The 27,644-nt window shown below is 40.8% G+C and overlaps 1 protein-coding gene across 4 annotated transcripts in view; it reads right to left on the reverse strand.

The window, feature by feature from the left end:
• Positions 1-27,644, reverse strand: part of LOC147017206 (CUB and sushi domain-containing protein 3-like) — an 879,227-nt gene that overhangs the window by 368,116 nt on the left and 483,467 nt on the right. For all 4 annotated transcript variants that reach the window (XM_085846657.1, XM_085846658.1, XM_085846656.1 and 1 more), the window contains 6 exons: positions 26,008-26,146; positions 21,289-21,476; positions 19,524-19,712; positions 9,941-10,057; positions 9,027-9,242; positions 1,459-1,647 (listed from right to left, as the gene is read on the reverse strand). In XM_085846657.1, the coding sequence (XP_085702783.1) occupies positions 1,459-1,647; positions 9,027-9,242; positions 9,941-10,057; positions 19,524-19,712; positions 21,289-21,476; positions 26,008-26,146 (1,038 nt within the window). The remainder of the gene's footprint in view (positions 1-1,458; positions 1,648-9,026; positions 9,243-9,940; positions 10,058-19,523; positions 19,713-21,288; positions 21,477-26,007; positions 26,147-27,644) is intronic.

Here is a 27,644-nt window from a genome sequence, read left to right on the forward strand (position 1 = left end):
GGTAGCTCAGGCATAAACATGTAGACAAGATCATTGGTAAAAAGTAAGGGATTATTTTATTCGAGTCTTTCAGACATGATGGTACGTTGGGGAAAAATATATTATGGTTTCAGGTTTTGGATGGGGGATGGTGGTGAACTGTAGTCTTGAAGCCCTGGGAGAGTGAATGAGATTGAAGAGATTGTGGAAGCTGGTTCCACAGGGGGGGAAATAAAGAGGAACAAAAGAGTGGAGGTGAGTACTGATTATAGATTTTGGGAGTTTTACCAGAAAGGGGTTGTTGGTGGACCACATGCACTCTCCAGAAATCTTGGTGGTTGTGGGGGGGGGGGCAGCACAGAAAGAGAGGGTGTAAGACCAGAAAGAAGGTGCAAGAAAGAAGACAAAGAGAACACTGACCTGTCTTCGATGGAAAAGTGTGATAGAATGAAAGAGAGGGGTGCCTGTCCAAAAGGGAGAGCAGTGTGAGGCAAAGTGTGAGGTCGGGGCACCAACCCCTCTTGCATGAGTCTTCACTCTGTATACAAAAAATACTCCATCGTGCTGGGTATGAAGGCCTTGTAGGTGGATAAGGGTTGAGGTGTGCAAGGCAAGGACTTTGCACGATGGAGGATGTCCAGTCGACGACTTGCTTTGAAGGCTACCTTACAAACGTAATTTGCCCAAGAGGGATCATGGCTGATAGTGAGACCCAAGCATTTGAGTGGCTGAAATTCTTCAAGTTGATTGTTGGGAAAGTAGATTAGAGAGATTACCAGATGGTCCTTTCAGAGAGAGAGGGGAATTTCATTTCAAGAGAGGGAGAGGGAGAGGGAGAGTGAGAGTGAGAGTGAAAGTGAGAGTGAGAGTGAGAGAGCCAAAGACAGAGAGGTGTTAATGGAAACAAAGTTACATATCTACATCAGTATATTGTAGTTAAGATGCCCTTTCCTCCCTCTTCCTCTCCTCTTGTAGGATATGTAACACCTAGGTCATGAAGCCTGCACATTTACAAATGGAGACCACTTCATCGTCAAATGTCAGACCAAAGCCTTGCTTTGATGAACACAGATTGTAGTCGTTTGTGCTTTCATTTTGAAAAATAGGAATCTCCTTTGAGCAGGAGGTGACTGACACTTGTCTAGTTAACACGGAAATGTTAACATTTTGTGCATATATAACTCATAAATACACTTTCACACCTGAAAATGATAAGAAATTAACAAATTATAATTGCGTCGATGGTCGTGGCTTTTGTTAAAGGTGAAATGAAAACTGAAGACACTGATGGCACCAAAAAAAACCACACACACACACACACACACACACACACACACACACACACACACACACACACACACACACACACACACACACACACACACACACACACACACACACACACACACACACACACACAGCCTTTGTGTGAAGTGCCACATCATCAAATAAGAAAAGTAAAAACTCGTGAACACCTACCAACACACCTTGGTAGCGGAGCGCTCCAGAGCCTCCGCTCTCCACCCAGACACAGTATCCGTTCATCACCCTCGAGGCGATATCCATCTTGGCAACTGAACAACAGTTCATCTCCAACGGCAAAGCTGTTTCCTATTTTCCGACCATAATTGGGCACACCAGGATCTGTACACGGCTCCAGGTTATATGCTGTAGTGAGCAAGTGGGTAAACAAAGCCTTAAATGAAAACTGTAAAAACCCAATCACTGCCATCATGTTTTAAGTTGAAATGGAACATTTCGTGATTTTTATTGCCAGAAAAACTCAGATACAGGCTCCATTTCACGAGGTTTTGAGGACATAGGCTTGAGTCTTATGTTTCAACCATGATCATTTCTATTGAAGACCACACAGTGCAGATTATCTCTTTAACAATGGGTGGTGAACATTTGCCCTTTCAACATGTTCAACACATTTCTTTTACAATACCTTTTACGTCTTTCATTGATCGATATGTCAAATAAATGCAACTTAGGACAATTATTATCAAGGTATAGTGTCATGGATGCACTTGATACCTTAGAACTAGAGTGAATATCTTCTTATTACTTCTGCTCCCAAACGTAATGGTTAAGTTTTCACCACTTTCTGCCTATTTGTATGTTTGTTTGTTTGTGTGCAAGATATCTCAAAAAGTTGTGAACGGATCCGGATGAAATTTTGTGGACAAGTTGGGTTTGTAGCATGGACGAATTGATTCGATTTTGGTGAAGATCCAGGTCCGGATCTGGATGCGAGAATTATTTAATTTTGATAGTGATTCTTCACCATTGGGATATCGGTCCAAAAACTATATAGTACTGTATTGCATGATATTTCAAAAATGCGCTCTACCGAGTGCCCTTCTAGTTTGGAAGCTGCAACCATGCAATTGACCGATACCGACTATGAGATTGAGGAGCTATTCCCTCAATGCATTTACATGTAATGAGGTGCATTTGATATTCGTCTCAAGGGTGTGTCCATGATTCATAGACGTTTTTGCAGTAAGATTCAAATTTTCTGATTGGTGTATTAATGCATCACAAATCGCCAAATGGAGTATATTTTGAATATTAATGCAGCATATTATTGAGAATACTAATTGAGATGTAACGTACCAACTTGTCATCATGCAATCCATCCATCCATTCTGCCATCTCCAGAGTATGGCCAATACTTTGCAGTTGAATAGTCTCTTTTGCCATACATTTCACATATCCAGAACTGACACATTGATTGTTATTATAACTAATTAATAATTATATTGATTAATAATACAAACTAATTAATATTACAAAGCTATAAATAATGTATTCAGCAACGTTTCATCATTGTGCTTCGTAAATGGTGAAAAAGTTGATTTCATTACGAAAAAAACGACTGTTCACTTTTTCCGTTCTGTCACTTTCAGTCCAGTCCTGGCTCATATGAAGAATGTGATGTTCACTGGAAGACTGGAAATTAGGGTATGAAAAAGTATGGCATGGAAACATATCTTGGACTGGGAGGTTGATTGTGTGATTGAGTGAGATCACGTTGATCAACAAGTTTGAAGATTTTCAAATCTTACTGAGTTCTCTCAGTGATTACTGATTCTACCAATTCCATCTCATCATGGTTATTGTTTACCATCCCTACACAATGAGCATGGAGTGAGAGGTGCAATTCATAAAGGCTAGGGTAACTCCCTCCCAACTTAATGTTTTAGAGTGATGTCCTTCTAACAGAACATGTGCTGGTCCTGAAAACTCTGGTAGAAGCCTTCAGTTTCTATCCCATCACACTGTCAGGGTTTTTTGATCCAGGCCCCTATCTAACCCAATTACTTGCTCTCTATCCTTTTTGCCTGTTCATTCATTCTGTTGTTTGTTGAGTCAACTTGGTGCTCGACTCTCCCACTTAGTTCATTGCCTCTGTTCCATGGGCCTCGACCTTGTGTGAAAAAAACCCAGTTTGTTTCGAACTTTACCCCAAATTCAATGAGTACAGCCATCCATCCATTGGGACCACACTCTGTGCAGAGCATTGTTGCTGCCGAAGCAGTCTCCTTTGCTGTTGGGCACAATCCTGGACAGGTCACCACTCCAACACAGGATACCAGCAAGCTGGCACTCATTTGGCCAACCTCAGAAGGAGGACAGGCAGAGTCAACCACACCTGGTATTATGACAGGCAGAGTCAACTCCACCTGGTATTAATTCAACAGCCAAGTGGGATTTGAACTCAAGATCCGAGGATCCCAAGCTCACCACCCTAACTATTAAGCCAACACCAAGCATACTAGTGCACCCCAGGGACAGTTTTTCCTACAGATACATTCTTATCCACATTGCCACATTTTGTTAATATGCACTTTACACAGATGATTACACTTCAAAAAAATGCAAGCTCCAATTTTAACCCAATGTAGGCAGAGGAGTGAAAGATAACTGATTTTTTTCTTGCAAATTGAGAGGAGATGACTCAATTTGAGCAAAATACAACAGCAAATGCCTGGCATGGACCAGAATAAAGAACCACCTGGGTTGAAGTCCCTTGCAGAGAATGGCGCACAACGGAATAAGAATTCAACAACATTGGTGTGACATAATGGTTAGTGTGTCTGCTCTGAGTCTGGGAGGTTGGTGGTTCAAACCCAGGCCAAGTTATCCCAAAGAATTTACAATGGTATGTGCTGCTTCCTTGTTTGATAATTAGAATTTAAAAAGGATAGAAAGAGCATGGACAAACAACCATAGGTTTGTACCAACACTGCAGGCTTTGATGGGCCTTCGGACCTATCCTGCATCAATGTTGCTTGAAAGAAAACACCTATTATTACTGTAATTATTATTACTATTATAATATTTGAACTTACAGGAGTCAAAGCTAAAATAATGGCAAAACAAAAGGCAAGCAAACTGATCCATTGAGTCACCTACAGACGATAAAAAGTTCAAAATCTGGTTTTGACACAGAGATAACGAAGCATATGTAAAAATATCCATTTTGCCAAGGCCACAGGCGACATTTACTGAAGACTTTCGAAAAACAGCCAGCTGGGAAAAAATATAGGAATACAACTTCAGTAACAATAATAGCACTCGGTAGAGCACATACCTCTGACAGGCTGAACAGTTTCCATTTTGTATCCCACTGATAGGCCGGATCTGAATCCGAACCCGAACCAATATCTAATCAGCTTGTTATTGTCACCTATCCAACTCATCCACCAAGTTTTGTCCAAATCCGTTGACAAAGTTTTGAAATATCATGCTATATATCGTTTTTGGTCCCATCTCTCAATGGCGAAGAATTACTTTAAAATTATGGTGTCCGGATTGGGATCCGGATCTTCACAAAAATCGAGTCAATTTGGCCTCGTCACATACCAAACCCGTCCACCAACTTTTGTCTGAATCCGTCCATAACTTTTCATATATCCTCCTCACAGACAGACAAATAGACGGATAGGCTGACAAACAGACATGGATGAAATCATAACCTCCGTCCACTTTCGGTGGCTCTGAGGTCACAAGGGAGTTCATTAAACAACTTACCCCACACAGACTTGAGAAAAACTAAATGGGAAGGGTCTTTTAAACTCTTGCTTTGCATTTCCGAGCACAATCTATATTTTCTATGGATTGCAATTTTGTCCAAATCTCGATATTCCCCAATGATGAGAGTGCAAGCGACACATTTTATTGATCGAGATGGTGTAAAATGGTGCAACATTTTGTCCAAGTACTGCTAAACTGGAGGTTGTTGAAGAGACAAGAAGGTGATTTGTATTCTACAGTGTTCAAGTATATAATTAATTTGAAATAAAATACAGGTTTTAAAGGCTGGAGAAAAAAAAAATTCAGAAATATACTGCAGTTGATGTTGATGATGATGATGATGATGATGTTGATGATGATGATGATGATGATGATGATGATGATGATGCACCATCTTTTACACCACCATATTCAACACATTAAATTAGTTATTCATGCCTGTTTGTGTCCTTTATTACATCTCGAAAACCAGTAAGTTTATTGGTTGGAATGATTTTCAATTTTGTTTGACTGCCAGACAGACAGAAAGAGGAAAACAATTACCATACTCCTCTGTGCACATGCGCGCTTGGGATGAGACTCCGTACAATTTGCCAAATACAGAGCAAAAGTACGACCAAACTGCAGGTTTGGGTTTTGATTCATGTTCTACAGTGTTCAAAATAGAATGTTCAATTGAAATTAAGTCGGTCATTGGTCATTGGTCATTGACTGACATCTGCAGACATACCTCGACAGACAGACAAAGTTAATCAATTGCTTAACTCCACTTTTCGCAGAGCCCACAGGGTAATAACACCTTGCATCATATGGCATGGTATATTCCTTCCTCCGGTGCTAAAATACAGCATCCAACAAAATAAGGACAATTTCAATTTCAACTGAAAGACTTTAATGTGTGGAAAGTAACTCCTTATTCAAATGTGAATAATTTCTTTGGGACATGTAGACACCAGACATCATCAATTCTACAACTTTTGTTATTGGCTCCGTAAGAGCTTGTGGTCTTTGTGTAAATTAAGACTTGGCTCTTCAAATATCCCCATATAAATTAATCATGTGGAAGCAAGTCATAGCTACGAGTCATGCCATGTCAGTGCCTATTTGGAAACTTGAAAAAAGTATGTGGTCTTCAAAAGTTATACAGAGCAAGACAAGGATAACTCTTGCAGTGGGAGAGTTGCATCACCTGGCATGAACTTAAAATGTGCCCATGTCTTAGTGCTTATTCGTCAAACACATTTGCAGTGACTTTAACTGTCACAATTCTATCTTTTATGTTTTTGGTCTTCACAGCACTATCGATGGTATTGCGTACCAAGCCTTTGTTTGCAATACCCTTGCAATCATTCCTGGCATTAACCAATCCATTCAACCTCGAACCCTTATTTCCTTTTTTGTCTATCATTCACTGTTTGATAAGATTATGTCCAACTTTCCATTCCAACCTTCACTACTCTTCGGGTGCTCCCCTTGGCTGCTCAGATCATGCACTCCTGAAAATGCCAATTTCCCTGGTTCATAGATCCTCCAAAGTAGCACCATGTCATGGTTTAATGAAGGCGATTTATCTGGGCTCCAGTCCACCATCTCTCCCACTATCTCTTTATCTCTGGACATAGATAATGCCTTAGCCTGGTGTTGGCTTAGTGGTTAGGATGGTGGCTTGGGATCCCAGGGTCCTGAGCTCAAGCCCCGTTGGCTGCTGAATTAACACCAGGGGGTTGACTCAGCCTGTCATCCTTCCGAGGTCGGCGAAATGAGTGCCAGTGTACTGGTCCCGGTGTATGCCCTGGTTAGAATAGGTGTACCATATCCCTGTGTGTCGTAAGAGGCGACCAGGGTTGGCGTCAGGAAGGGCATCCGGCCATAAAACATTGCCTCAAGAAAAAGCCAAACCCCTGCACAGCAGGGGAAAATGGCTGTAAAAACGGTCATTTTATAGATAATGCCTTGGACTCATTTCTCAACAAAACTACTCTCTCCTTCTCCTTTATCAATTAAAACCTCAATACTTTCAGCTATCATGCCCAACTTCTCGGTCTTGCTACAATGATTCATGGATGGAGTGAGGCAACTTACATAAAGTGGCCTAATCCCTTTCCTCCTGGAAGCACACCCCATTGTTTTGGAGCCTGCAGTCTTTCCACAAAGTTCATAACCATTGTCTTTCCATCCACAGATATGCCAGAATTCAGCATCAGGCAAGAGCTTACAGCTCTTTCACCATCCACATAAAGTTTGTGGGAGTTGATCAGGTCTGTCTCTCAAGCATGTTCCATATACTGTATGCTCTCTCACTGTTGAAGGATGAGGTCATGATGGACACTATCCATGTTAAGGCTGACTGCACTACCCTTGTGTTTGCAGAAGAGGTCAAGCAGGCTCTAATCCCTCTTTTCCTTTATCCACCCAACACAACTCCCTGAAAACATCCTGCAGCACATGGACTTCCTTCCTATCAGGATGGAGAAATCAATTGTCAACCTTGACTCCTCCACTGTTATCCCAGGTCGAAAAACCAGTTAAAACCAGTACACATTTTCAACTGGTCTCTATTGGTTCTAATTGGTCTTTAACTGGTCTCTATTGGTTTCAACTGGTACCAGTTAAATTCAGTCAAAATTCCAATTTCCCAGTTGAAAAAACCAGTAGCTCATATTTGTACCAGTTAAAGTCTTACTGGTTCCAGTTGATACCAGTTGCAATGTACTGGTCCCAGTTGATACCAGTTATTAAATACAATTGTATTTCAACTGGTAATATATCACTCTATTCCAATTTCCATATTAAAACCAGTAAGAAACCAACTGGCTTTACTGGTACCAGTTGGCTACTGGTTTTCAACTGGTACCAGTTGACCAGTAAGCTACTGGTCTTTACTGGTTTTTCGACCTGGGATTGCAAGCCTCAGATAGCATCCAGTGCCCTAATACTGAAAAACTGTTCATCTACCTGTTTTAGTCCTCTTTCTCTGCTCTTTTCAGGTCGTTTTCTGAGGAATGCCTGCCTGCTTCAAGGAAAATCATCCATGTTAGCACAATTCATAAAAATGGATGCCAAAACATACTTTACAAACCAGTCAGCCTTCTTCCTGTCTTGATAGGCAAAGTGATGAAATAAATTGATAATTACAGCAGAACTCAAAATTCCTATTCCCTCCAACTCTCTTACCTCCACACATCTCATTTGACTTCCAGCTCGGTTATTCCACCATGGACGTGCTGGCTGCTTCAGCTATGTCAAAAAATATAGTTGATTGTTCTCAAACTCAAACAAGACGTTAGGGCGATGTCAATTGACATCTCCTGTGCATTTGATTCTGTACGGTGTCCTGCCATGATTTTCAAACTGAGAAAATGGTGTCTATGATTGATGATTCCCTCCAATATGCCATCAGATTTCCTGTATGCTCAGATGCAGCAGATTGCTTTGGACAGCATTGTATCCAATTCTGTACCTCTACTGGCCAGCTAGCGATCTATGTCGTGTTTTGGGATCAATACTGTTCTTGATATACATTATGTACATCAATGATTCAATCCACTTCAATTATCCTTCTTACTTGCAGGTTACTGTGTTTTCTCCCCTCCTCTGTACATTTTTCCCATTCACACTTTTCCTTACTTTTGTTCATGTGTGGCCCAACTGGGAGTGTGTTGCCTTATTACCCTCTGTAATAATTGCTCTTCCATGAGCCTCAATTATGTATCGTCAAAAAAAAACATTCCCAAAAGCTAAGAACATAGAAAATAGCTTCGAAAGAAAATTCCTTCCACTAAAGGTAACTGTTGTAACTTCTCCCAAGTTATTTGCTGCTGTCACCACTAATTGTTATCTGATTGAATCTCTCATCTGTGTTGCAATCACAAAAACTTTACATTCTCCAAAGAAGACCATTTTCCACGATGTGAAACAGCTTAGTACTTCTCATGCACGACAATCCTAGTTATTAATCACCAAAATATCTTTGAGTTTACAAGGTGTGTTTATTGTGAATGAACCTGTAAAGCTGAGGTTGAATCCTGCATACGACATCGAGAAGTCAGATATAAATCGAAGCTCGGCACCAAAATTCCCGTGGACCCCAGCTCGTACACTCGGTGGAAGGCTGGTCCCTGTGAGGTGTGCCACGGGGTGTGAGAAACTTCCATTCTCACTCACCAGAAGGTAATCATGCTGGCTCTCCAGGTGGAAGGCATGAAAAGTGAACAGGACCCCTGCAATCGTATACGTACATTAATCTAGACTGTTAACAAACATCCTCATTGAAACAAATAAGTTTTGCAATTGATTATTAAATGATAGGATTTCAGATTGACAACGATAGACAAACAAATAATTTCAGGACAGTACAATCTTCAACCCCTACCAAAAAAGTGGGCAGTGTGTAATGGAGAAATTGGTTCACCAAAGATTACATCACCGGCTCCTAGTAAAATGTGCAATCCAGCAATGGATCTAATATAATTAATGTAGTGCTGTATTGGCAAGAACACCAATGGAGAGAAATTATCTTCACTGAAAATGATGTTGGAGTTATGACCAAAAGAGACATAATTGAGGCCAGAGTAATAAATATCCTTCCAAAAGATTCCCCATCACTGCACACAAGATTCAGTAGCCCAAAGGGAGTTGGCAGGCCGTCACATACGTGAATGTCAAACAAAGTTGGAGTCCACGGATCATTCTGTCTACGTGAGACCACCAGGGCAGAAACTCTGCCTACCAATTTGCCGGCTGGGTGGCCAGTTCTCTCCAAGGACGAACCGGGGCCGATTTAAACTTGGCTGTTGGCTTTTCAATAATGCAATTGGTTGTCAAAAGTTTAAGCGATGCAAGGAACTTATGAGTCTCCAAGCTAGTACTTGAATTTCAATTAACTTTGATGGTTTTCATCCGTGGAATTAAAACGTACCTTTACCATGGGGAACCTGTACAGTCCAAGTGCAGTTGAGTGAATTCGGGTAGAAGTCGGGAAAGCGAGGTGACAAAATAGTTCCTTGTGATGTTTGAATAAATCCTCCACAAAGAGCTACAAATTGGCATAAAATAAAGGTCAACAATCAGCATGTGTACACCAAAGTTCCGAGACACATAACATGCATATACGTGCTACCCAGCTGGCACACTCTCGGATGAAAGAATATAAAGTAAAAGTACCACAAAAGAGATAATTTTGAATATTCAATTTAGCCACTCTGATCTTGCCTATTCTGCCCATGTCCTTGTGAAAGTGTTTGTGTTCTCTGTGGTCCTCAAAGAGTCACCAAAGAACCGATATGTGTAGCAGTTCGGTAAGGCAGATTGATCTGACTTGAAATTTCGAATAGGCACCTGACATCTGCAGTTCTTGGAATTCCTTCCACAATAGACTGTTTTTTTTTTTGTCATTGTACTGTTGTAATGGTGAAGCATGTCATCTCATCACACCTCCAATTGTCCTATTCAAGATTGGTCGAAACGGTTTTCATTAATTATATAATCATACGTTTTATTAAATGACTGAAATGAGCCAATTTGCAACTCAAATGTTTCTTATATTTTAAGGATATGTTCCCTGGACTTGTGCTTTTAATACACCAGCAGGTACCCATGGTACCTGCATAATGTATTCCACATAATGAAATTCCACATAATGTAAAATGACTTCAAGTCCTCAAACTTATCCCCCAACCCTAACTACTCAAAACGACCCCCAACTGCAACCCCAAGACTACAATCCCTTCCCCACCCCAAGTCTTCAATCCCCCTTCCCAGAGCAAGTCCTCAACATCACCCCACAAAGACTCATCTCCCTCTCTCCTGACTGTCCCCTCTCTGTCCCACCACCCCAACTCTGTCCTCCCATCCCCCTTTCTTCTGAAGTCATCAACTCCCCCCCCCCAAACCCCAAGTCTTCAACCCCACATCTCAATGAGTCAACCTCCCTCTTCCACATGGAATTCTCAGTTCTCCCCTCCCCTTTTCCATTCTTCACAACATTCCCATTACTGTTCACGAAGAACAAGGTTAGAAGCAAACAACAACTGAACAACGTTTAATTCACAATCTCAAAAGATTCCACCATATTGCGATTCTTCAGTAAAAATAGTGAATCGGTAAAGTAAATGATACAAAAAAGTCATTAGTAATGGAAAAAAATACATACAATCGGAACTCCAAACGGAAACAATACACAACTGGGATTGTAGAGGTCTTGGGAAATCAAAAACCTTTATAACTAGAACGACACTCATTAGAGCGCAAAATCTCACCTTGTGCACTCATTCTGAACAAAAATACCATTGTTAACTGAACACGCTATTATTATGGCTCGCTGCAATTACGGCCCATATACCCATATCATCTATGTACCCCCCATTGTGTCATTTACTGAACATTGAAGATGAATATGAAGAAAAATTCAAGCAAATTTTATTGGTCCAGATGACATAAAATGCTGAAATATTTAGTCCAACCACTGCTAAACGGGTTTTGAAAGTGCTAAGGTGAATTGTGTTCTCCAGTGTACAAGTATATCATTAAATTTAAATAAAATAAAGATTTTACAGGATGTAGAAAAAAAATTCTTTTTTTTTTAACCTTACTACTCTTTTTTTTTTACTAAACTTTTACTAAAAAAAAAAACTTTAAAAAAAACTTTTACTACTTTAAACAATTACCTTACTACTCTCTGCACATATGCGATCGGGACAAGATTCCGTACAATTTGCCACATACAGAGTGAAACTACTGCTAAACTGCAGGTTAGTGTTTCAATTCATGTTCCAATTCATGTTCTACAGTGTTCAAAATATAATATTCAAATTAAATTAAGTAGTTCTTTGATCATAGACTGATGTCTGCAGATTGACCAACAGACAGACAAAGTGAACCAAATGCTTATTCCCACTTTTGCTTCATGCACACGGGGCAAATATTTAACGGGCAAAAATTGTGTATTCTGTCTAATTTAATGTCGTAAAATGTGTAGCCACCCAAGTCGAGTTTGAAAGCAAAAACGATTCAGAGCTCAAAAGCATTTTTGAAAGCTCTGATATATTTAACGAATGTATAACTTTGGGTCATTACCTTGAACAAACTCTGCAAGTTTAGTTTAGAGCTGAACACGAGGAATCTTTAAGACCTTTTCTGTTTAATGTTTTTTAAACACTGGTACCAGACTTAGTGGTATAATGGAAGAGCGTCCCTTCTTCAGGTCGGCAATTTGAACCTCGGCCGAGTCATACCTCAGACTTACAAATAAGTGGTGCTGCTTCCTTGCTTGATGCTCAACATTTAAAAGGATAAGTGCACAAACAGTCCCCATAGGTTAGCACCAATGATGAGGAAATTCCTCCTTAGGAAATACCTCGTTGAGTGTGATGAGAAATCCGGTGTTATAGTTGTGGTGTCGCTGGTACCCAGAGTACCAGGGAAGTGACGGCATTTCCCCCAAGTTCATTGGCTCTGTTTGTCTCGTTTAACAGTCATGTGTTGTGTCTCATGTATTTCGTTTTTCTGTCCATTTGTGTGAGATGTGTGTGTGGTAGATCCACTACGTGCCTGAGATCTTAAAAATAAAATAATAATATTAATCTACCCATAAAAAACACAGTGTGTATTTGTGTATCCCCCTTCATAAAGACGATTTAAGAAGGGTTTTAAAGGCCAATATTTAAACACAACTTTGTGTTCACGACGGTCTATTTTTCAGGATAAAAAACTCGAAAAACATTTTTCATAAAAGAGTAATTATGTTTCTTCAATTGGAATTGTATATGATGGATTGCAAACTGAGCCTCAAGGGCAGTATACAGAAACGTAAATAAATAAATAAATAAATAAATAAACACAAGGCGTAGGGAGGTGAAATTAGCTGCACATAATAAGGAATGCGTGCAGAGTAAAATCAGTGTTCATTTATGTCTGTACGATGTCTTATCGAGGATATAATCACACCTGACACTCAGCCGAGGCTTCAGACTTTGGGCATGCTCATGAGGCTGTACTGTCGAAATAAAAAACGTCCCGTAAAATAAAGAAAATTAGATACATAAATTTGATAAAATAAAGAAATCCCGAAAAATAAAGAAAAAGTTTTAAAATAATGCTTTTTCTTGCTACGAAACATCATATCTTCCAGTCTCCTTGAATATTTCAAATAAAATAATCGCAACTCATTATTTTTGATGGGTTTTTATACGAGTAATAATAATAATAATAATAATAATAATAATAATAATAATAATAATAACTAGAACTGCCACTTCATAACTGCTGACAGTGATGACCGGGTACCAAGACGCAAGACGTCCGGCTTTAATACCACAAGGGATTGACAAGTTACGGACTGAGTAACCTGCTGCATTCATTCTATTTATTACGGACGCAGTTAGCCCTTTTCCCTGGGGACAATGTCAGAATCAATTGAATTGGTGTGTATAAATAACCTGAGTACAAAGTAAAGAATGTTGACACCATGGGTCCACATGGTAAACCGGGACTCCCACGAATCGTATGAAGCCACACGTCTCTCCATGATGCGGGATTGATGAGTTATGGACTGAGTAACATGCCACATTCTATCTATTTATTACGTACGCAGTTCGCTCTTTTCTTCAATACATAGTCGGTATCAATTGGATTGGTGTTTAAATAACCTGAATACGAAATCATGAATGTTGACACCATGGGTCCACAGGCTAAACCGGGTACTCCTCCGAGTCTTACTAGTCCTGACACGTCTCTCTATGATGCGGGAATTACAAGTTATAGACCGAGTCACAGGCCACATTCCATCTATTTATTACATAAACAATTGACCCTTTTTTCCTGGGGCCATCGTCGGTAATAATTTAATTGATACTCCCCTTTCTGTCTGTTTGTCTGTGTACAGGATATCTCAAAAAAGTTGTTGACGGATCAAGATGAAATTTTGTGGACAGGTTCGGTCTGTGACAAGGACAAACGGTTTAGATTTTGGTGAAGATCCGGATTCGGATCGAACGACTGCAATTTTTAAAGTGATTCTTCACCATTGAGAGATGGGGCTCAGAAAGGATATATAGCACGATATCTCAAAAAGTTGTAGACGGATTTGGATGAAACTTGGTGGACACATTGGGGGCAGGGGGGGTGGGGTGGCACGGAGGAGTTGATTCGATTTTGGTGAAGATCCAAATCCGGATCTGGATATGAGAATTATTTAATTTTTATGCAAAAAATTATGATTATGCAAAGTTGAACTCAATCAATCAAAAAATGAAGGAGGACATGTGTTTCAAAGGTTTTCATGAAATCCAATATGGCCACCAGGTCACGTGACCAATGACATCATCCAGAGTATATACGTCAATGCAAGTGGCATACTATAAGTGGTCCAAGTTTGACTCAATCGATCGAAAAATGAAGGTCAGGTCAGGTCAGGTCAGGTATGGGAGCATGTGCCAGAACAGCGTGTCGCTGCGTCCATTTTCCGCCGGTACTCCAGGGGCCTCCGTCTGGCCTTCCCCCAGGCAAATGCCAGGCCCATCCCCATCTCCTTGAGATGCTGGTCAACCTGCTGCAACCACGAGGCACGTGGTCGGCTCATTGGCCTCCTCCACTCACGAGACTCCCACGCTGAGAGAATCTGGTGAGCAGGATCAGCGTCAGGAAAACGAGCCACATGTCCATACAGCCGCAACTGACGCTCACGGACCATGCAGGTAACACATCTCATCCGAGTCTCTCAGCAACTGCTCCTTGGACACAAAATCTGACCAGCGACAGCCAAGGATTCTCCGAAGAGACCTGGTACCAAAGGAATTAAGTCTCTGTCTCAGATCCTTGGTCAGAGTCCAAGTCTCGCATCCATAGAGCAAGACTGGAAGCACCAAGGACCTGAAGACTCAGACTTTCGTCCTCCCGCACAGGTACCGGCAGCGCCACACCCCATGATCCAGTGAATCCATGACTCCCCAGTCATGACTCCCCAGCATTTTAAAGGTTTTCATGAAATCCAAAATGGCCACCAGGTCATGTGACCTATGATATCATTCTTTGTGTATACATCAACTCAAGTGGTGTACTATCGGTGGTCAGTTTCAAGTTCCTCCGATCAATGATGTGGCCTGCAAATCTGTGGCAAATTGCATGAAATCAGAACAATAATAATAATAATCCGAACAATTTCAAAAGGGTACCTCCTGGTCCCCTAATAAAGACTGCACCCATCTTACCACGTATGAATACTGTTCATGCAGATAGCATTGTTTATGCATGAATACTGCTTTTAGTGTAAAATAAGCATTGTTTTGCTTTGTACAACATATTTGATGAAATACATGGTTTCTGCATTCGAATCGTGATTTGTGCAGAAAACGTGCAAAACGTGTTCAGAACTTTGAGACGCGTTTTGAGTTCTGCTGAAGTTCTCAATTTGAGTCAAGTTCAATATCGAGTCCCGTAGATTTTGAACAAGAACAAAAGACTGGTTCAAATAATCCGTCTTCGAGGCTGATAGTAAAACAAAGCATCATGGGACCAGGATGGATATTAAAACAGAATACGTCCCAAAGATTCCTGGTGGTCAGCCATAAATTGAACCTGCAGAATGAATTGGTCAGGGTATTAACTCATCGGTCTACCACCATAAAATATATCATGAGATTGTTAAGTTAATCAATGCAGATGAAACGTGTGGCTTAATGAACAATGCAAGTAAAAAAAACCTAAAAACCAAACAAAGCATTGTCAATTGTTGGCATTTTTCATGAGAAAACCAAAGCACGGACATTCCTTCTGACCCACTGCAAGTGGGTTAATAGACTTTCAATCCCTACAGGCTTGCCTCTCACCCTATAATGGCAGTTCCTTCCACTATCTGACTCTCCCACTCCAGTCACATGTGCTCATCGACCAATTAACTTGTCACCAGCTGACTAAATCTAAGCTGTGTACTCCTACAAGGTTATTTGTTTCCTTCTTTTTCTTAGTTCTGAAGTTTTCTGCTTCAACTCGATCCTCTTTTGACATTTCCCAAGGCGGTTTTGTGCCCAAAACCAAATGATAAAGTTCACCACAAGATTTTTAATTTTTACATTGGTCTAAAGCTCATGGAAAAACTTGTACATAAATCATGTGAAGGAGTAAATCTTGAATAGACATCATATAGTAAATCAGGAATTACCAGGACAATGGTAAACAATGAAAAAACAAACAAAGAAAAAAACACTGCATATGGGATTTGAACTTGGATTCCTGAGATCATGAGCCATACGTTTAGATAGAACCACGACAGGTCAACCAAAAGGTGTGACTGATTTCCCGATTTGCTTTCACCACACAGCAAGGAGATCATGTCTGCCAATATCCTGAAGTGGTGGTCTTGAGCATACTGCGATCTCAACGCAAGCACACTGTGATCACGTAATGTGAAACCATGTGATATTCTCACCATCTCCTGTGGAAATGGCACGGAAGGGTGGAATCCTTTTTCATCACATGAGCAACGGTGTAGGCAGTGGCATTATATGTCCACGTAGAATGTATAATAATCAATTAAGTCAATCCCATTTCCCAATGCACGACATTGGCTCCATGAAAATGAATCTGTTATTCTCAATTCTTCTCCCCTCATCCCGAAGTTAGCCAGTCCATATTTTGTTTTTCGTATGCTTCTATGTGTAATTTTCTCCTTGTTGTGCAGATCTGTACTTGTGCTTCATATGGTCCTCTATCTAATTAGGATGTGATTAGTAATTACGAATGTTCTATACTTCTCGACATCTACTTTTCACATTCCCATCTCATCTCATCTGTTCTCTTACCTCCATCCTACCCTCCCATGCTTGCTGCCTTTGGCCCCTTTACATATTTCTTCTGTCCTCCCTTACCGGTACCAAGTCTATATATTGTGCATCTAATATATTACAGAAGCTCAATCTTGGCATGCCTGTGTGCATCCATCCATCCATCTGTCCGTCAACAAATGTCCTACGGGGATAACACCAATCAAGCCATAATGGTACCCCCTACACAGCGCAACATAGCAATACAAACCTACACACATACTCGTACACACAGCGTATAATGTGCTGCACAAACACGCATGAGGAGAGTTTGTTTCCTGGCATGGCCATTGCCTAACACGTACCGCAGACAGTTTGATCAAACAAAGGAAGAGAGGAAGATGGGGAGTGGAAGGGGGAGTGGGAGGGTGAGAATTTTTTTAAACTTTGATCTTCCTCTTCGTATGCTATTGTATATTAGTCAGAATTCAGCATCGAAAAAGGCTGTGATAAATATCCCATTATCACTCCCCCCCCCCTCCCTGAATGTATAGCTAGGCTGGTATCTATACACCGCCTAATTTTCAGCGAAGTGAAAGGTCTTACTTTATAGTAATTTGAAAAAAAAAATACAGCTCATGCTCTTTTCTTACAGGCATTTAATAGTCTACTTTTCCACCCTCACACTGATGGTTGTGATTGTGTGCCGGAACTTAGGCTGAAAAAGTGTAGACCAGATTGTTGGAAATGCTTGCATCCAGCTGAATTCCCTTTCATGCCCACCTCTACCACCACTCCCCTCTCCCCTCCATTTGTGCAAATCTCCCCCCATAGCTCTTTTGCCCCTCTCCACAACTCTCCAGCCCATCCCCTCAAATTGTTCGCCCTCTGATGGCCACATCCCAACACCCACCAGCTCTCAAAGCTCTTGCCTCAGCTCTGCTACCTCTTGTCTGTCCTCCACATTCCTTCCTTCCTCTCTCATACCACTCCCACTATCATCTCTCTTTCCCACCCTTTCCCGAAGGCTACAATTCCTGCAGTATATCTTTTTGCCATTGATTGCTGCCATGACAGTTGCTACAAAATAATACTGAACTCTGTGGCACATGGAATTCATACCAATAGGATTGAGAAGTCCCTAATCAATATGGACACCTCCTCTGCAAATGGACTTGATAGCATTGACACTGTAATCCTAAAAAACGGTGCCTTGGCCTGATCCTCTTCTCTTTCCTCACTCTCCACATCTTTCTCAGATGGTTTCCTGCCTGATCTTGGAGGGTTGCAAATGTCACCCCGATTCAAAAGAAGGGTCTGATATACGCAACTACAGTTTGGTCAACCTTCGCCATATCGAAAACAAAATGATGGAATAAATTGTTGCTGCAGGTTTAAAATATTATATTTCTCAAATTCTCGAATCCCTATCATTAATTCAGCTTCGACCACTGCTATGTTGCTCCTTTGAACCCAACAATGGATGGAATGCACTAAATCTCAAATGAGAGAGGGCCATCTCTCTGGATATCCCTTGAGCTTTTCATCTTGGCTAGCAGTAGCCTTACTTACAAGCTGTCTGGTAATAGTATTCAGGGTCCACTTCTTGAATGGTTACCAGAATTTCACAGCAAGTGGAAACAACAAGATGCTCTTGATGGCTTTCTGTCTCAAGATCTCCTCCCTCTTGAGAATTGTGTCCCATAACGCAGTGTCTTAAGACCAAACTTGGTCTGCAGCAATGACCTCATAGCATATTTGGATAATCGTCCCTATAATTCTGCAGTAATTCTACCCTGTGCTGAACTGTATACCACACTTCTGAGAGACAGGTGGCTGGAGCATCCATCTCTACAGATCTGGAAAAAAACATGTCAAAGTCAGCTACCTGGAACATGGAGAATCCCATGGTCTCACTCTGTTCCTCTGCAACGATCACATTTTGGTGCAAGGAACTTCTTTAAATGCCTCCTCCTCACCACCCACCACCAATCCCCAATACGACATCTCAGTTTTGTAATCTTTCATTTTAAGAGTGGAAAAAAAAAAATTAGAAAACAACATTGAACTTTGAGGTGTGTAATAATTTGGGTTTGCTTCTTTACCATCAAGCTATCCACATACTGTATGCCCCAACCAAAACCCCGGCTCATTGTTATGCAATTTCAGGAAACAAATCGAAGAAACTATGTTGATTTGTCCATCATCTTCCATTATCCTTGTAATTCATGTGAAATTACACTGAAGTTTGCAAACAATGCCTTTGTTGTGCATGTGATTTTCAGATAGGTTCCAACATCCTCCTCATAAAAAAGAAATGCCATGTAAAATTCCTGCCTCTGCCATATTGTTCACCCATGCAACACCACAGTTCTTCAGAGCCATGATCCAATCAAAATTCAGATTTGATCGATTCGACAAAATTTAATACCGCAATATTTTATCTACATTTTGATTGGACAGCTCTGAAGGATTATTCTTAGAAACTTAAAACAAAACAAAAGAAGCCCGGCATTACCCGATCGGCCAAAGTGGACAGTGTACGTAATGCATGCAAATGCGTAACAGTGGAGCAGCTCCATTTGACAAAACGTGCAAATAGTTATTGGGAAATTGAAAGTTTATAGAGCATACCGGCTTTGGCCTTTGATTGCCGCAACAAGAAAATAGTGCTTGTAACGATTCTACACTTTCAAGATGGAAGATATGAATATCTTAAAGGTTTCCTTTAAATATGGTAATCACCATCGCAGGTTGGAAGCGGATGGCTCCAATGGTGATCTTCTCCACAGACGATAGGTGATTCGCTACTCAATGTGTAACCAGGTCTGCAACCAAACTCTACCCTGGAGCCTATGGCAAAGCTGCTCCCAAGTCGTTTCCCATTTACTGGAAGACCAGGGTCTGGGCAGGCTTGTGAATCCAATGAAACACCTGTGGGATTGGGGAAAGATTTTGTCCAAATGTGTATTTCATCAAGATTCGTCTTTCTTATCCTCCTACAGATAAAGCACCGAACTCTCACTTCGTAGTGCGTCGTATGACAAAAATAAAGGTCGTCTCCTTGGAAGATTTTTTTTTTAATTAAAGGAGGTTGGTGACACTTCCAAGCTTCAGAAAAAGAAACCTCTTCACAAAGGAAAAGAGAAGAAAAGAGAGTTCAAATAAATAAAACAAATATACGAAGGATTGTTTCATGTTCGGAAAAAAAAAGTCTCTGCAAAGTTAGATTAAAACTACTGCTGTTTCTCTTTGATATTTCAGATCACAACATTAGTCAAAGTGCACACCTGGGGAAAAAGACATTATAAACAATGCACTCACTGTCCCACTTATGTAATTGCCCCACAGTACCATGGGAGCCATTAGTTAAGCTCCAAAACACAGCATCACGATGCTTACTGAACCATTCCATCAAGGCTTTCGGGTCAACGTGATGGCAATTGGGTGCACTAGAAGGTTCACTGATCTGCATTAATAAGATGTCCACGCAAACAAAACAAGCACTCCAGTTCAAAGTCCGGAGCAAGACAAGCAGCCAAGTGGCTGCGACAAGCCAGAAGGTACATCCGACTTTCCGTCGGTGATGTAAGCAAAAGTCACTTCAAAAAGCAAGTTGAATTTGAGCGGTGAAATGTAGTTGTATTATCGAAGCAAAGTACATTTGTTAATTGTACTCCCTTTATCAACACTTACCTCGTTATTTCAAACAGCGACCAGTGTTCAAAACTGAAAAATTTAAATTAAAAAAAATTCCCGATTTTGGGAAATATTCAAAATGTGTGTTGGAAAGAGAGAGAAAGAGGGATGTGTGCACTGCATCGGTTGGAATGGAGGTTGTGGCTGGGGGTGAATTTACCTTTTGGGGGGGGGCATACTCAGTAAATTTACATTCTGCACAGCTCTTATCTTGATTAAATTGCTGCACATAATCATACATTCAAATAATAGCTGCTATTTTTCTGATAAATATCAGTAATTTGCCATTATCAACATAATTACGTCACAGGGAATTTGATTACAATTCGGTCCGATGGTTGCATCAATGATTTCATCAATAATTGTACAAGTCGAAGAGAAGGAAAATGAGGATTGTAACTATTGCAATCACAATAACTGTTATCCTACAGTTATAAAAGTATTATCATCACAAACATCATTGACAATAATGTTAATTACTCTTTCTTTTAATGCATGTATAAGCTTGGCATCACCTCTTCCTGAAACAGACTTGCACATCACATGTGAAATGCAGACAAGAAAGGAGCAAATTTTTGTTTTTCAGAAATAGGTTCCTCACATGTCCAATACAATGCTGGGTGCATGCCTAAACTCAGTTAGGTTTCAATCTGACATTTCAAATAAGCCATGCGTTATTTGCCATCCTTGGTGATCGTAAATATTGCGAAGAAAGTCAGTGTCCAGCCGACTAAAAGGATGTCAAAACAAAAGCCGAGTAAGTCAATGCATGGATGCCACTTGCGGTTGGTAGTGTGCCAGACAGACGTACGCTCATATCGAAGTTGGAACCCCATGCCAGAATGACTGCTGTCAGTCGTGAAGAGAAGGTAGATGAAGTTTCCACTGCTGGTGACAAACCGAGGGACTTGAGTGCCATGAAACGTGCCCAACACTATGCTTGTGGCTGAGGCCCCATCATGCACCTCCAGGACGTCATAATTCAGTTCCGTTTGAAACCTGCCCAAAAGTAATGCTCCATTAACTTGAGAATAAGGTTACTGTATACAGTATTCAACCGGTTTGTCTGAGAAGCAAGGAGAAGGAATACAGTCCTTTGAAAATGACAAATAATAGCAATGTAGATGTTGTATAACTTTTAAGGGATAAATACACTCACTTGTTGATTCTGCAAGTCAAAAGCCATTTCGGTGGACATTCACTCACTATGGTATTATAGGAAGAGGATGGAGCCATTATTTCTTTTCAAATTTGAAATTTGGTCTTTGTCAAAATTGAATTGGGCTTTTCTTTAGTGTGTCGTTAGTATAGGTGAGTTACGGCCTTGTTTTTTTCAGCCATCTCTAACTTGATTAATAAGATAATTAGAGTATGAGCATTTAAGTGTGAAGGCCTGACCTTGGGCAACATTGCCACTGGCTAAGGTCGAGAGGATGGGGGTAGTGTTCTGTTTTGGGAGGGTGGGGGGGACTGTAGTTACTTTTCGTCCTTAGCACCATATTCTGGTCCCGTGATGTATGCCCTGAGTCTAATCGGGTAGGAGCCAGGTGAGAGCGAAGTGGTCGAGGCAAACACGACACCGATGCAGCCAGTACCTGTGGCTCACGGCCGTACACCCCCCACCCTTCCCTCCCCCCACCAAAGTTTTCCACAATGCACACTATGTAAGGATAGTGATTGGAAGAAGTACCAGTCCTCTGATTGGTGGTGAGCAAGGCGGCGCACCATTGACCCATGTTGCTTTTTGGCAAGGACATTGATTGGGTCCGGATCGGTAGCGTCGATTGGCCTGGTCCATTTCTCTGCGTGAATGTGGCACACTATTGACTGCCACCAACTGGGTCCTGACAACAATTTATTGAGGGCAGGGGGGTCCTTAAAGGCAGGGATGCTGTGACTTCCCAATCTTTCTTTGGCCACCCTAGAGGTACAGGTACACCATGACGTGGAGGTACACCATGATACAAATCGCTTTTGTGAACGTCGGCACCTTCAACACCACTTAATATGTTACTCTGGGACGAACTGCCAGCTTCCTAATTAGCTCGTCCAGTTCAGTGGGCATGACTGTGTTTGCGTGGGCCCTAAACACAGGCTTTGTTTGTTTGCCTGCATCAAGTATTGTGCTTTTATTAATTGCGTCTTTGCGTCTCGGATTTCACGCTGTCTCGTGCCCAATTAAATAATATATTTTTCCGAAGTTCACATGTGCACGTCTGGTTTCCACCATCTTACCTGCATTGACCGATTTGGTGAAGAAAGAGAGAGATAGAGAGAGATAGAGATAGAGATAGAGATAGAGATAGAGAGAGATTGGGGTAAACTCTTTGTTTTGCAAATCACAGGGGTTTTCAATGAACATCGTTTTTAAGCAATACATAGCATTTTATAAGTATGTGATGTAAGTCTATTTTTTTCCATTTTTAATCTATTTGGTAAATTGTAATCAATTAATTTGTAAAGTGTTTGGAAACACTTATATTAAGTGCTCAATCAATGTAATTATTAATTATTATGACTACACAACAATCCAATGTGCATTCTGTCTCAGATGCAGTCTGTGAGTAAGAGAACCATCAACTGAATAAAGTAGGTTCAGTTGCTACACTGCTTACCGCAGCATCAGTCAGCCGACAGTACACGAGCCTTAAAAGCCTTAAATACTGGCAAATCACTAAGCCACCCCTTGCTGAAAGGAATCAATCCATGATCGCCTTTCCGACACCTGGTCCTCATCTTTGTTGAGGAAAACAGTAAAAATAAAAATACAAGAAAGGTTAGCACGGATACTTCATCCCCAAGACCAAACTACACAGTCAATAAAAAATTGTCAAACGAATACACGTGCACCTTGGCTCAAAGGACAAAATGCATCGAATTACAATCACCGTTTTCCATTTGGGGCCAACTCGCTGTTGAGATGTGTTTTTTCAACAAAAAAGGTAAAAAAAAAAAAAAAAAATCAATTCAAATAAGCTGAGGACGTGTACTTCAACCCCAAGACAAAGGTACACAGTTAAATACTCATGCACATTGGCCCAAAGTGCATGGTTCATACAAAAACACATACACCCTAGCCCATAGGGCCAGAATGCGTGAACATACAATCAACGTTCGGGGATCTTATGAAACCAGCATTTATTTCATTAAAAAGGTAAAAAAATATATTATTGCCTCACAAATCCAAGGACGTGTACTTTGCTCCCATGGCCAAATTAGACAGTCCACAAAGCTGATCAAACTAGTGTACATGTGCACTTCGGCACGAAGGCCAAAGCACGATGTTGAACAAATACATACACCCCAGTCGGCCTGGTGCCGTGGCCTTATATCGATCAGTTTCGCCCCCAAACTCAGGGGACTACTCAATCTTGCCCAGAAAGCACAGTTATTGATCCTATATACTCTTTACCTAAAGTTCTTACTGCAGCATTCACCAGTTTCTTTGTTATTCCTTCATAAAGTGAGCTTGCACTTCAATAGTAAAAGATATAAAGATTTGTAATGAACGTCACTCTTGACCAATGAGAATGTTTCTCATTTTCAAGCTGCTCTGCATGTCCAATATGGCGGCGCTCCTGGTTCCGGTGTTTGTGAACAATTTCAATATTAATTCTCCCGCATTTCCATCACGTGTGATAACCGATGCCTGGATCCATCGAGAATTGATGAATTATTCACAAAAGAACGCCTTTCCTGTGAGAATGTGGTGGACAGTGTATGAGGCGGCAAGAAAATTAGCAAATTTGGATGGCATTGGTGGGAGAATTAGCAAATGCTTTTACACCTCACATGACAAGTTTTTTTTTCAAAGAAATATAAGGTTTTTCTTATCACCTGGAATGTTATAGGAGGATTATTGACTTGTCTCTGAGCTGTCACGCCTGGGTTTGAAATTCTATCCAGCTATAAGCTGTCACCCTGGTTTTCATAGGCAGGGTAATATATCAATGTGTGCACCTTACACCGGATTTACGGGAAACTGGCCTTTTCATCTGCTCTCATTCATTGGTGGAAGTTAAAGATTCCACGGTGTCTTCCTTGAAGAGCATGCGAGCTTTCTCCGGCACTCTGAACAAATTCTAAGTTTGTGTTTGGATTACAGGTAGCACGTGGTCTGGTCTTCTTCAAAGTTCTTTGACACGGCTTGCAATCACAGAGTGGGGGAACTGCCTGGAGAGAAGCTTCTGGACTTCAAACAAATTTACCAGGTCATTCACATGTTTCATTCACATGACTTTTATATTTAAAAGGTTTAAAAAAAAAAATCATACATTGTAACAAAGTTGAGAATCTGCACCAAGGCCCCACAACCAAAATGCACAGTCCAACAAAACTTGTCAAACTAGTATACTCATGTACTTCAGTCAGAAGGCTGAAACACATGGCCAAACAAGCATAAACATCCAGGCCAAAGGGCCAGAATGCATGGTCATACGACAACTGGGAACAACTGTGTATCATCAGTTAGAGTGGATTCTCCCAGGGGATGAGCCGTTAGGCCATCCCATGAGGGAGTACATACAACTCGCATGTCTTAACTGGAATGGTGACCATAACCCCCTGTGCCACACAAGCACGTGCTGTGAGGATCCTCAATAAAATGGAGTGATTGCCACAAATTAAACCCTGTTTAGGAACCCATTACCAATGAATATAATCTCTAAATTCTCTCCAGGAAGAAAGCCACCAATAAAATTGATTTGCCAATAAAATTATTATGAATCTGATTCGTAGTCTGACTCATACTGTGGATAGCAGTGTAGCAGCTGACACTGCTCTGTGAAGTGGGAAGCTCTGTGCTTTTTCACAGACTGCAACTGAGCCGGAATGCTTATTTAATTTTGATCTTTCATTCCGGCTTCCTGACAACAACAGCACTGCTTGGAAGAAGTTCGTGGACCATGAATGAAAGGTCACCTGAAGCCCAGCCTGCTATTTACTGTTTTAAAATGGTGAAGCAAAGCTTAGTGAAAATTCTTACACGCGCGCACGCACGCACGCACGCACGCACGCACGCACGCACACACACACACACACACACACACACACACACACACACACACACACACACACCATGTTTTGCATCATATTTTACACCAGTACTTTCTGCAAACAAAATTGATGTAACCGATCATTTGATTAACTCATGAAACTCACTTAAAGGCATTCAGATTATCCTGGATACATGTGAATACCCATTTCTGTTAACCAATACCTCTGGAATAATGTGGAAGTCTGGAATAATCCACAAGGAAAGAATTGTTATTGATCTTCCAGACCTGCCATTCTACCACCGGAACAATAAGACTGCTACCAAAAAATTTACAAGGACAGCTGGTACTGCCACCAAATTACACATCATATCTTGTTCTCGCTGAGAGAACAATGCTCTGTGGTCATTTTGCTTGATCACTTGACAAAGAAGCAGAAGCAAAAGGACATCTTTAAAAAATTAAAAAATCTAAAAATGTTACGACAGCAAATTAATTCAATTTGCAAAATCAAAGTGATTTGCGAATTATGTGACCTTTCAAAGGTGATCTTTATGGCGCTTCCTGGATTGGACTCCAATACCCACTCGCAGGTAAGAGAGTCTTTATACGCTGCCGGCCAGCCAGGGGAGAAGATGGTGCCACTAGGAGCGGTAAGGTGGCTTCCGCACGAAGCTGCGGAAATGGGAGAGAGAATGGGAATGTGCTCTATCACTGCATACCATATGGCATCGCTGTGTGCGAGTGCCAAACTACATCTTGGAACAATTATGATGCAATTATGGCAAAAATTCACCCATCTCATTAAAAACTGCCAAATCACTTCCTGTTGCAGAGAATTCTGACAGTGAGCATCTTGGGATTGAAAATTTTGCAGCGTAATAAAGCTCAATTTTCGTAAGGGCGGCATGTGGAACTGCACAGTCCTATGGTACTCCTGCGGTGTTACCAAGGCAACGTCCATGGAATAAAGCCCCCAAGTGAAGATGTATAAACAGCTATCCTATTACACAAATATCATTACACATGCTTCTCCCTGCCCGTGTAGCAATATAAAATGTAACAAAGTAAAAATTCATAATACATGAACATGGCAATTAAATCTACAAAATGATTCAACTAAAACTCCTCAAAACACAAAGTGCAACTTTCAAATATAGATATCGATACAAGTGGAAAATAAAAGAAGAGAGAGCAGAATGTTTGTACACAATGGAACAGGAGGGTGCAGCTTTTTACTTGAGCGACTGTCAAGTTTTATATTGTGAAGTCAAGACAGGTATACTTCAATTGTGAAGTCAAGACAGGTATACAAATGCAACAACAATTGGAACAGTTAAACAGGGGTAACAGGAATCGAAAAGAAAGATGCAGGTCATTTGGACAAGGTGAGATACAAACGAGTCACCACTTTGAGGGACTGGAAGGAAGAATGTGATTCATGGACATAGAGGACAATTCTACAGTCAGGAAAAACAAAAAGGGACTAAGTAATAGATGTAAGTGGAACAACTGAACTTCGTTAATAAGGCAAAGAGCGCATACATGAATGAATATGTATCACAGTACTGGAATAAGAAAGGACCGATGTAAACAGATGAGGTTTAGAGACCATTCAAAACCTATATCCAGGAAACGGTAATATGGGCAATATGTCTGCTATGGGAAAGGAGCAGGCCTTTGTGCCTTAGCTTCTTGCCAAGTGATGCTTTGGGCCTTGCACTTTTAATCAAACATGAAGATGTTGCCATAAATTCTTAAAATACAATTTACTCCTCAACAGGACTTCTGTATCATTTTGCAACATGCCAGCAAACTGAGCGCATAAGTTGACAACAGCCATTACCAAATGCATTCACCGTCATTTGTTTCATTTGGAGAAAAATAAGGCACTTTTGGATTTTCATTGATGACGTCAACCTTTTGTGTTCCACTTACACATAAAAGGAGATCCTTTTACTTTGCATTGACAATGTCTCAACTTTCATTGAAAAGACTTTTCATTCGATTGATGTGGCTTGAATTATAAAGAATCCTCATGAACCCCTCCCTGTCTGTACTTGTGTTTTGTGAACCCATTAGGATGTAACCAATGACATTTTTATTTTAATGGGGAAGCTACATGATGACATTTTAAATGAGAACGGCCACTCAATAGAGTGCATACCTCTGC

The sequence above is a fragment of the Eptatretus burgeri genome, chromosome 11 (genome assembly GCF_056783735.1).
Source record: "Eptatretus burgeri isolate ZD-2024b chromosome 11, Ebu_testis_v1, whole genome shotgun sequence".
Classification (NCBI taxonomy): domain Eukaryota; kingdom Metazoa; phylum Chordata; class Myxini; order Myxiniformes; family Myxinidae; genus Eptatretus; species Eptatretus burgeri.